General features: G+C 33.9%; 1 protein-coding gene across 6 annotated transcripts in view; it reads right to left on the bottom strand.

Moving 5' to 3' along the window:
* LOC138137612 (beta-1,4-galactosyltransferase galt-1) overlaps positions 1-12,078 on the bottom strand; it is a 97,420-nt gene that overhangs the window by 56,613 nt on the left and 28,729 nt on the right. For 3 of the 6 annotated variants that reach the window (XM_069057097.1, XM_069057098.1, XM_069057100.1), the window contains exon 2: positions 4,073-4,313. In XM_069057097.1, coding sequence (XP_068913198.1) covers positions 4,073-4,303 — 231 coding nt within the window. In that variant the 5' untranslated portion in view covers positions 4,304-4,313. Of the gene's footprint in view, positions 1-3,796; positions 4,027-4,072; positions 4,436-4,494; positions 4,596-12,078 lie in introns of those variants that run through there. The other 3 variants (XM_069057099.1, XM_069057096.1, XM_069057102.1) reach the window with 3 other exon arrangements.

The following is a 12,078-nucleotide window of genomic DNA, read 5'->3' as shown; positions in this document are numbered from 1 at the left end:
AGTTTCCGACGTAGTTTTTTTTTTTATTGAATGGAGCATACTAGAAAAAGCGCAATTGAAGAAATAGAATCACTTCAGGGGTTTTCAATTATTGTTTTATTTTAGTAGATTTGGGACAGGTGACTTGAACCTTGAAAAATAAATGCCTAGTCGTAGATGGACTCGTACGAATATGTATTTGTCAAGTAAAACGTGACACTTGAGCGCTGTGAAATTGTGAAATGCGGAGAGGAGAGTTCAGTAACTAAAAAAAAGTTTTTGTTTTTATCTGAATATCTTAACGGTACTGTAAATGTGTCAAACAAAGAAGTTGAATATTGATTCGTTGGAGTTTTCAACACAAATTACATTTAACTGAAAAGAGTTAAAACTTGAGAATTAATTAAATGGACAAGGTTTAAATCTGATCTTTTTCATTTCAGTTTCTATCATTCGTCAATCGTTAACAGAAGAACAAAAAAGGATTTAAAATTCCAACACCGTAATTGTGCCAATTCTTAGATTGTTGGCTTTAAATTATAATAAAAATGCTGTTGGGACAATTTTTCGTTAATTTTTTTTTGTCCTGCTCAAGTATGAAACTATTTCGTCACATTTATATCGCATGGTTCAAAATTTTTGGATCCTGTAATGCGAAACAGTACTCAGTTTTATGAGTAATGCCAATTTTTGTTTTTCTTTTGTAATCAAAGACATAGTTTTTGTCGAAATCAAATTAAACATTGTTAAGAATCAGCGTGCCCTAGTTTTCGACTATTGATTGTTGGGCTCTCCAAAAAACAAAAATCAGTAGGATTCAGGAGATTAAGTCCTTATGCCATTGATTCACATAGATGTGTCAATTTTTATCTTATTGTGTGATTTGTGTAATCGTTTGTGAGTAAGGGTACGATTATGTTGGAGCTGCGACAACCGATAAGAGCGAACTGCCATTTGAAAATCATGGTACTTCGTTCTCATCCCTTATGGCAGCTCCAACATAAACGTACCCCAAGCCGTAAGATCAGAGCAACACGAATGTGTTGAATTAGTAAGAATTTCTGTCTTAAGAACATTTTCAGTGTTATTTGCTAAGAGCGAAATAATTGATTTAAGCAATTGATCGTAAAACCTCCTTTCTTGGGGTGTTTAAATTTATATTTGTAAAAGTCTACTGATTGTTGAAAAATATTAATGTTTCTATTTGCTGAAAAGTTTTGTCACTGGCAATCAGATTGAGACAATTTTTAATTCTGATCAGAAAAAGTTGATTATTCAGTTACATCTTCTTATCAATAAAAGGAACCTAACATTTCTTCTATAAAAAAAGTAACTGATTAATTTTTGTATAAATAAAAAAGTTCAAGCCTACTTTTTCAAAACCTTTAAGAAAATACCGTGCGATCAACAATTATTTAGTTTAGATCAAAGAAGCCTTTGACATTCTGGACGTGTGTCCGAATTTAGACTTTCAGATGCTCTGGATGCATGGAGGTATTTTTGGTTGCATATATCTGTTCCAATTTAAATTTGGAAAATTTTGCAGAAACTCGCCCAAACAGGCAACAGCACTGTATGTCCATTCTCCGTTATTGAAAACACCATTACGATTCAATGACGAATCTTTTATGTTCTGAAGTAAAAACCATTTTTGCGTTAAAATTTGATTAATAGTGACAGTTGTTTGACGTTTATTGGCTGAGTTAGCAAAGATACGAAAAATCTGACACTGTCAAAGTCATAGCCACCCCTTATCTAAGTAATTGTTGATCGTGCGGTAGTTTCGATATGTATGAATACGTGTAAAAAATTCCTGGACTGCTGTACAGAGGTGTTCCAATCATTTTGATTTGTCATAAATTCTAACCTATAATTTACTAAACCTTCATATTACTTCCTCACAAAAATCAATTTGAATTGGCCAGTAGGTACTGATTCTGATGAGAAAGAAATCAACGTACAACATACTTTGCTGTGCAATTTTGTAAATTTTGCCATAAAGGTCATTCGCTTGGTTAGAAATTGTCAAAAAGAAAAAACCCAAAAAAAGAGTTTTTGGGAAAATATGTATTGTCTGCATAAACGCGCAACGGCAGAAGTATTTTTATTACATTCGTCTTAAATCAGGATCATGTCTGTTTTCTCATCGGTCGAATACATTTTAATTGCCGTATTTTAACTTTTTCGTAAATGTCAGTTGCGATAAATAAAATTATTGGAAGCAAAGCCATCATGGTTTCGTTATTTCATTTTAAAACAATACGATATTTAAAATAGCCACGTTAACTTTGGAAATGTATTGTGGGTTGCATTTTCAATTCCGCCGGGCTCATTATCACTCGCGAAATACCTTGCATTCTAGGAGGAGCGTGTGGAAAAGTGAAAGATTGTAAGTCGGCATAAAGATGGCGCTTCAATCATTCTTCTTTGTCTTGTATTCTAACCTATAATTTTTACGAAACAACTAACGTTTGGAGCTTACATCTAGCTTGTTTGATAATATTTTGGTACAATGATTTTGCCACTATTTTCTGTAGGAATGAGAACAACTAACACCAAAAATTAAAATTGTCTTGGATAATTTGGTCAATTGTAGGTATGTAGGTACTATGGCGGACCATAAATTTAGGCCGGCAAATTTCTGACATTTCAAAAAAGTCAATGCAAGCGACCATTTATTGTCATTATGACTGATGTGTCAGTTTGTCAAACTGAAGGTTTTCAAGCTGTTTGGCGTTTCCTTCGCCTTTTTAGTAACTTACAGATCATGACGCACTAGCATAACTGATTTGTAGTAGCACTTCTCTCTAGTGCACGCTTCTTTTTCCAATTTTAATTTTGATTATCGCTGTCACGATGACAAGAATGACAAAAATCGAAAATGGGGTTAGTTGAACATAATGCCAGCTTCAAATTTTGATGTCAACTCAATGACAGGCCGGCCTAAATTTATTGTCCGCCATAGTACGTGAAATAAACTGAATCTAAAAAAAAAGTTTTATGTTTTCATTTTCCATATCAGACGAAATTTCAAATTAATTTCCATTGACAAGAATTTGGTGGTAATTCTAAATTTCACTAGATATCGCCACTTCATCTCCATCACGTGACCAACTTCATTAAACTATGTTAACGAATTTCTTTTCTAGTACCACAAATTTCCCGAAGAACCTCAAACCATTCAGCTCTAACTCCACTGTCGCTGGGAAATGAAATAAAGGTTTTTCAGAATTGCTACAAATAACGCATTTAATGAGCATTTTCAGAGTTTTTTGATTGACAAAAATTCAAATTTGACGGCAATTTTACCTTGATGTCTAGCAAACAGATGGCACCACTTCATCACTATCCATGACATACTTCATACGAAGCCCATTTTAATGGAATTGGAATGGCCATAACATAGTTTAATGAAGTTGGTCATGATACAAATTTTACACGCAACGGCTGTATCTGTTTGGCAGTTCCCGAACTTTTCAAATGATCCTCGTACATCGTGGGCATGGATTTATTATCGTGGGATACTCAGCACCATCTGTCTAACTCTAACAGATAAGACAAGATGCGAAGTGTAACAGTGGAGATATGAGGAAGACCTTCGGATAGTGATTTCATTAATAATAAATCTTTTATCGAATTCAATTCAGATGAATTTTTTTGTTCTTGTTTTGTTTTTGCTAACATAAATCACGGATATCTGTAACGGCCTCATATCTACTACTTCCTGTTTCTGTCGACATTTATTCCGCCAGATAAGACGAACAGTCTGCGACTCTCGGATTTCGATAAATATTTCATTCGCAAACAACCGAATTACCGTCAAACTCTCTCCAGTGTTATCTATGGCAACGGACCAGTTTTGACAGTGACCCAACTTTTGGCATCGAAATTCGCGTCATGGAAAACGAGCTGAGCGAGGACGTCAAAGAGCGCCTCCAGACGGTGATAGACCTCGCCACCACGACCTTCAACTACGGCTACATCCCCTTCATCATCTACCTTGGGTGGAAGCTTGGCCCCGACTCCGGCTGCCGCGGCTTCCGCTTCACCCACTTCCTCTTTAACTACTAGCCGACAATCTAGAGTAGGGTACCTGGAGGGCGTCGTCGTAGTCGCGGTCCTGCTGGCGGTGGTGGTAGGTGAGGGAGCCGTGCCGGACGAGGACCCCCGCTCCCCGGCCTCTCTCGTCGATCAGGAAGATCTCGGTAAAGATGATGATACCGAAGACGGCGAAGAACATCACGACGATGAAGAAGCTCATGTTGGCCCTCTGGCGGCTGCGGAAGTTGATGTACTTCTTCTTGCCCCCGCTGGTCGACCCCATCTTGTGTTCTCTGGAAAAAGACACATTGTCACAGTGTTCGGTGGCGGCGTCGCGGGGCGGTCTGCTCGGGACAAAGGCGGATGATAAGTGAGGATGGTTTGCGGTTGCGCAAGCGGTGTTGTGTCGTGTGTCGTCGAAGTTGTTCGCGCCAAATCGGATATTGTTGTTAAATCATGCATTAAATTATTCACATGGTTGTAGTTTCGTTTTACTCCTCCCCAGGAGGATTTCTCGTGGAATCTAGAAGTTATCCCAATCGATGAGATATTTTTATGCGTTATTGGCAGAATAAATTTTGCGTGACAGTTTCATGGCCCTTCACGATCATAATAATTTTTAAAAAGTGGCACTAATGGCCACCGGAATAGCTGTTTCCCGTTGTGAACCACAATCATTGATTAATAGGCAACACTCGTAATTTATTTAAAGCTTCGAGACTTAAAACAAATCTTCTATGTCGATAAATCTTTTTGCAGTGCACGACTAAAAATTTGTGAATACCTCCTCGTATTTCATTCTCCTTTGATATGGTGTCCAATCAGATGCAGCTAAATTTGAATTTAGACCAATCAATTGGCGAGTATTGCATAGGATGTGAATATTCTCTGTCATTTCATTACTCATTATCTGAAATTTGGCAAATTTGGCAGCCATCTGATTGGACTGGATTTTTATATATACAGTATGTCCCCGGATTGAGTTTACAAGAGGAAAAAAAAATTTTTTTGATTTTACGTAAAAACTTCAGAGGAATAACATTTTTTGCTTCATCTGAAACCCCCACTTCCATTATTAAAATCTCAGTATTGATACACTGTATTCTTAAATTAACATTTTTTGTTCAAATTTGGACTTAGAATTAATTTTTATGTTATAAATTTTATTACAATTATTACAATTAGCCTGGTTTTTTGACAAAAAACTTATTACTGTTGCAAAATGTTGTCTTTAGAACAAAGAATGTATTTAATCCAATGTTGGACCGGTTTTTGTCACATAATTACAAAATTTAATGAAAAATTTCCCAACAGTTATGTATTATTATTATGCATGGGTGTTCAGAAGCTTAAACTTCGATACAGGGTTGAATGATGTACAGAAAACGGCGCGTAGTTAATAGAATAGTTTTATATTCAATTATCATTTGATTTTTTCAAAAAAAAAAAAATATATTTTTTCTGCCTTTTCTTTGATTTTAATGTTAAGTCTTCCTCTGTGTTGAAAAAGACTTTTTAATAACAGAAATAGGGGTTTCAGATGAAGCAAAAAATGTTATTCCTCTGAAGTTTTTGCGTAAAATCAAAAATAATTTTTTTTTCCCTCTTGTAAACTCAATCCGGGGACATACTGTATATACAGGGTGATTCATCTTTTACCGCCGGTGGCAAAATTGACCTTAAAAATTATGATTTCACTTTCATATTTTGCAGACCTAATCCATAAGGTACATAATATCAAAAAATGAAATTTATAAGTTAATTAGGTCAAATTTTACCATTTCCTCAATTATTAATTGTTTAATTTATTCAACCTTGTAGCATATGCACACTCAGGTATTTTCACACAATTTTACCATGTTAAATTAATTTTTGCGTATGGTATTATTGAAATAAACGCATTTTGATATTCAAATTTGTATTTGCTTCATGATTTACGACATAATGTCCAAATATCTTAACAATAAGATTTATTAGAGGATTTTTATTGCCACAGCAGGGGGTCCTTTGTAAAATCGAAGAAATTCGCCTAAGCAGGTCAGTTTTACAAGGTAGTCATTGTTAGAGAAAATTTACAACACTAAAAGCCAACAACCATCAACAAAGGCAACTTTTCCATTAAAATCGATTTAATTCAAAAACTATCAAACATTTTTCGAAACGGATTGCAGATATTGATTGTATACGCCATTAGCCACATTCTGATGCAAAAATTTGAACATATTTTTTTTTGAAAAACAGTTTTTTATAAATATCTGCTCAATAAAAAAAAAATTTTGAAATAAATTATACCGGTCGAAAGTAAATTTTTCGACAAACCAACTGTGTAAATTTTATAAATTTTTCTCAATTCTTAAGGGTCATTTTGCCACCGGCGGTAAAAGATGAATCAGCCTGTATACAGGCTGTTTGATAAAAAACGCCTCAACCCATAACTTTTTTATTTATTATCCGATTTCAATTAACAAAAAAACCAAAGATATGGTTTTCGTTCGCTACGAAGCAGCCATAAATAGTTATCTTTATATTAAGTGCGCGAAGAGAGTGTTTTTTGTGCATGAAAAGGTCTTTTACGCCGAGACGAAGGTCGAGGCAGTATTGTATTCTCAATTTGGTTGTAGGTCGTAAAATTTTATCGCATATTATGAGCGATTAACGGGCACAATGGTTGGGTTTGAAAAGGTTGAGAAGCGGCGCGTGCCGTTTGCCGTACAATGCAAATATACAAAATGTACAATACAACCCTGCTTAAAATATTACCTGCTAGTGGTAAACTAGGATTTATAAGCCCCGCAAGATCTTTAACTTAAAGTACCATAAAATTTTACGACCTACAACCAAATTGAAAATACAGTATAAGCCTTTGAATGCACAAAAACATCTTCGCGCACGAAATATAAACAATATTTTTTCTATAATTGATTCAAAAAATTAAAATTAAAAATTCAAATTTTTGAAGGAACTCTGAAGTTTCAATGCAGTGACCATGTTGCTAGGTAACTAATAAAAAACAGTGCGTGAAATGAAAAACAGAAATAGTCGTATGCGTGAAATTGCATTTCACACACTGTTTTGTATGGTTTCTATGGTTTCGATCTTACTAACAATGTAAAAAGAAAGACACGTAAGAAAATGACCCACTTCATGCACAGATAACTATGCGTGAATTTCAATTTTTTGAATCAATTATATAAAAATATATATTTTTTTGGCGTTATTTTCAGTAGCTACCGATAGTCAACTTTTTTTTTTTAATGGACACATGTAGTTTTTTAGGCTTAGTCTGGTAAAGTATGTTTTTCTGAATCTAATGATGTATTAAAAGTTATCGTTTGGTCCATAGCTGACTGAAAAAAAAAAAAAAACAATTTTTAATTGTGGTTCAGCTTATTATGAAATTTTCGAGTGTGCCGTGAAAAACAATTGGAATACAAATAGCAACAAATGTCAAGTGTGAGTTTGAAAATTTTCTGGTGCAATCTTGAAGAGTTTTAATATTATTTTTTTGGAAAACATGAATAATAATAATAATTATTATTATTTTTTCTATTAAATTCTTGTTTTTGACTAATTACGATTTTTATTACACTCGAACATAAAATAATAGTCAAATGACTGCTATCCTGCATGACTGACAATGTTATTTTATACTTAAATAAGAAAAGTTTAAAAAAGCAGATGAAAATTTCTAAGCTGACGTTTAGATGACATTCATCGTACTTTGTATTCCGATTGTTTTTCACGGCACTCTAAGCTGAACCACAAAAAATCGTTTTATTTTTTTTTCAGTTAGCTATGAACCAAATGATAACTTTCAATGCATCATTAGATTCAGAAAAGAAAACCTTACCAGACCAAGCCTAAAAAACTACATGTGTCCATTTAAAAAAAAAGTTGACTATCGTTAGCTATTGAAGATAAGGCCAAAAAAATATATTTAATGGCTGTTTTGTAGCGCTTGAAAAACCATATCTTTGATTTATTTATTCATTGAAATCGGATAATAAATAAAAAAGTTATGGGTTGAGGCGTTTTTCATCACACGGCCTGTATATATAAATTATCACGTTATTAAATAATACATTTCATATCCCTCGTGCATGTTAAACTCTCGACAATTTACCTCATTAGCGCCCGTATTCACCAACGCCAGTTAAAGTTAACTGTAGGTTAAAATGTTTCGTTACCTTAGTTACTTATTGTTACAACGTTTTCGTATATTTTAACCTACAGTTAACTTTAACTGGCGTTGGTGAATATGGGCCTAAGTGTTTTGTGTTGTTTAATGGAGATAAGATAAGGCAGCGATTACCGTTTATGGACAAAATTAATCCTAGTACTTATTTTCCGGAAGTTGAAGAAGTGACGGAGGTAAATGCGTGCTGGCTCAAATAATAGATTATTTTCTAATATTATCAAAGCACTTCAACGTTTTCAGTTAAAAATGTTTGAAATTTAATTATTTTGTTCAACACTTTTTAAAATGGTTACATATACTCGAAATGTTTTGGATATGGATTGTCAAACTCAAAGGGCCGTATGATTTCCCATTCGTTAAGCCTTTCATTAGCTAAATAATTGATTAGACAAAGTGAGAGTATATGCCAAGCACTATGTTAGACAGAGACAAAACAATTTAACGACGTTCTTTAACTTTAATGAAAGGGAAATCATACGGCCCAAGGTCGCTTAAAACGCAGCGACAAAAAAGCGCCACGACAAAAGAGCGTCGCGACAAAATAGCGTGAGACAAATAAACACTGTGACAAGACAGGATTTTGAAAAAGCAACAGTCAATGTATTTACGGAGGAGGTTGCTTTTTCCATTTTTCGCAGGCAATTTATCGGCATGTCCAATCTGCAGGACTCCAAGCATCTTATGCTGCAAATCCTGAATTTGCACTCATGTTGCGCCACCTGCCAGCATTGGCATTTGTGCCAATACAAAATGTACAGGATTATTTGGTAATTGTTCACTTTAACTACTTCTGGAATTTTCGCGTTTTTTCTGGCTAGACAGCCCCAGGCCGTCCTCCTAGATCGTGTCCCACCATTCAAACCTTGTGCAAATGCCTTTTTTTCTCTCTTGTTGTGTTTCAAGGTCGCGTCAAGTCTTAGTATAATTAAAGGGTAAGGAAAATTTTCATTCAATATGGAAATTAATTATTGCCTTAAGAAAGGCAAAGGCAAAGGCAACCTGTATTTACCTTGTTTTGTGGTCACGCTCTTTTGTCGCCGCGCTCTTATGTCGTCGCGCTCTTATGTCGCCGCGCTTTTATGTCGCCGCGCTCTTATGTCGCACGCTCTTTTGTCGCGCGCTCTTTTTGCGGCGCGCTTTTGTCGCGATACCGCTTAAAACATATGATTGAACGGTACATTAGTGAGATCTGTCATAAATTCCAATAACCTTATTGGGGCACCTAATTACTTTTGCTGGTAGTGCCAACTTAACGACAAGTCCCTAATCCACATCCATAACGTTCCGACTGTACTTAGGTACACTTGCTTTCAAAACTTTCACGTACAGCTATTTTTCGCTGTATTAAATCAGGGTAGTAATTAATCAACTCTGACATTGAAACTTTTGAAAAATCAAAATGGCCCGACTGACAGAACAAGACACAGTTTTCATACTTTCGAAATTAGAAGAAGAGTGGTCCATAAGAAGGGTTGCTACTCATAATGGGCTAAATAAAAGCACTGTTCTACATGTAATAAGTAAAGAAGAGGTGGGAACAAGGAGGGACCGTGAGTAGAAGACCGATCATAATTTTTTTAATTGCTGTCAATGTCATCTTTAACCTAATCTTAAAATTACCCGTTCACACTGCTTAAATTTTGCAAAAATCTTTGTTACTTGATTTTGAATATGTACGGGAAAGTTTTGAAAGCAAGTGTACCTATCACAGATTTTACTGAAATAGCGAATGTGTTTTTTAAATTTTATGAAATTAACAGAAAAAATTAAAATGTAACTTATGCAGAATGTCCCACTTAAGACTTTTAGGTCTTATAGTGACTTCCGCAAAAATTCCTAAAGGTAGTCATACAGCTGAATTTATAAATAATAATAAAAAAACCGGGAAATGAAAATTTTCCTGATGTAAATTTGGTTTTAAATATTTGTCAATTAATTGTCTATTAGGCAATCACGATCTTTTTGGGACCAAGTTGGCTATGATTTTTTCTTTTCATGTTGAACTAACTGATTCAGTGAAGCAACGGATGCAACTTTTTTTTTCTGTCAGTGTCCAACATTTTGTTGCCACCGCATTGATTTTAATATTCATAAGAAAGTAAATGATTTATTATAGCTATTTATGTACAAAATATAGGTCTTTGTAGACGAGCCCTATAGTTCATGGCAGGGCGAGCTTGCGAGCGAGGCTAATAAATAGAGCAAGTTCACAAAGCCTAATTATATACTAATTACATACAAAGCTGTATGTTCGATTGTGAAGTTAAGTTTCTTTTAGATACAAAATTAATACATTCTAATAATAAAAATTACGATAATTTCGAAGTGTTCTGTTTTTGTTGCTGCGGTTACGAAGTTGTTTATTAGTACTACTGGTTGTAATAATGAGCAAAGTAAGTGAAATTGCGGAAAAAGCGAAAGAATCTTTACAGCAAAGTTTTCTATTAATTCTATACTTTCCTGATTTAAATAAAATTATGAAATTTTGTTGTTTTGGCGTTTATTTTGAAGTAATATCCAAAATTGACAAGCGTCCGTTTTATTTTATCAGTACGGACGAGCCCCTAAAGAGGTAGTTTATGGACAATAAACGATATCATAAATCATGAATTATGATACAATCTAACATAAAAATAATTTGAGGTTGAGGCGTGTTTTATCAAACAGCCTGTATACCTATATACAGGCTGTTTGATGAAAAACGCCTCAACCCATAACTTTGTTATTTATTACCCGATTTCAATGAACAAAAAAATCAAAGATATGGTTTTTCAAGCGCTACAAAACAGCCATAAAATGTTTTTTTTTGGCGTTATCTTCAATAGCTAACGATAGTCAACTTTTTTTTTTTTTAAATGGACACATGTAGTTTTTTAGGCTTGGTCTGGTAAGGTTTTTTTTTCTGGATCTAACGATGTATTGAAAGTTATCATTTGGTTCATAGCTAACTGAAAAAAAAAAAAAAAACATTTTTTTGTGGTTCAGCTTATTATAAATTTTTTAAGAGTGCCGTGAAAAACAATCGGAATACAAAGTACGATAAATGTCATCTAAACGTCAGCTTAGAAGTTTTCATCAGCTTTTTTAAACTTTTTTTATTTAAGTATAAAATAACATTGTCAGTCATGCAGGATAGCAGTCATTTGACTATTATTTTATGTTCGAGTGTAATAAAAATCGTAATTAGTCAAAAACAAAAAGTTAATAGAAAAAATAATAATAATTAAAAAAAAAATATTTTTTTTAATTATTATTTATGTTTTTCAAGAAAATAATAATAAAACTCTTCAAGATTGCACCTGAAAATTTTCAAACTCACACTTGACATTTGTTGCTATTTGTATTCCAATTGTTTTTCACGGCACTTGAAAATTTCATAATAAACTGAACCACAATTAAAAATTGTTTTATTTTTTTTTCAGTCAGCTATGAACCAAACGATAATTTTTAATACATCGTTAGATTCAGAAAAAAAAACTTTATCAGACTGAGCCTAAAAAACTACATGTGTCCATTTAAAAAAAAAGTTGACTATCGTAAGCTACTGAAAATAACGCAAAAAAAAAAATTATTTTATGGCTGCTTCGTAGCGCATGAAAAACCATATCTTCGGTTTTTTTGTTCATTGAAATCGGATAATAAATAAAAAAGTTATGGGTTGATGCGTTTTTTATCAAACATCCTGTATACTCGAAATGTTTTGGATATGGATTGTCAAACTCAAGGTCGCGTAAAACTTATGATTGAACTGTACATTAGTGAGATCTGTCATAAATTCCAGTAACCTTATTGGCGCGCCTAGTTACTTTTGCTGGTAGTGCCAACTTAACGACAAGTCCCCAATCCATATCTATAACGTT

This window comes from Tenebrio molitor, chromosome 9 (assembly GCF_963966145.1).
Source record: "Tenebrio molitor chromosome 9, icTenMoli1.1, whole genome shotgun sequence".
Taxonomy (NCBI): domain Eukaryota; kingdom Metazoa; phylum Arthropoda; class Insecta; order Coleoptera; family Tenebrionidae; genus Tenebrio; species Tenebrio molitor.
Note: the sequence above shows the minus strand (reverse complement) of the source record. Positions and strands in the feature narration are given on the sequence as shown.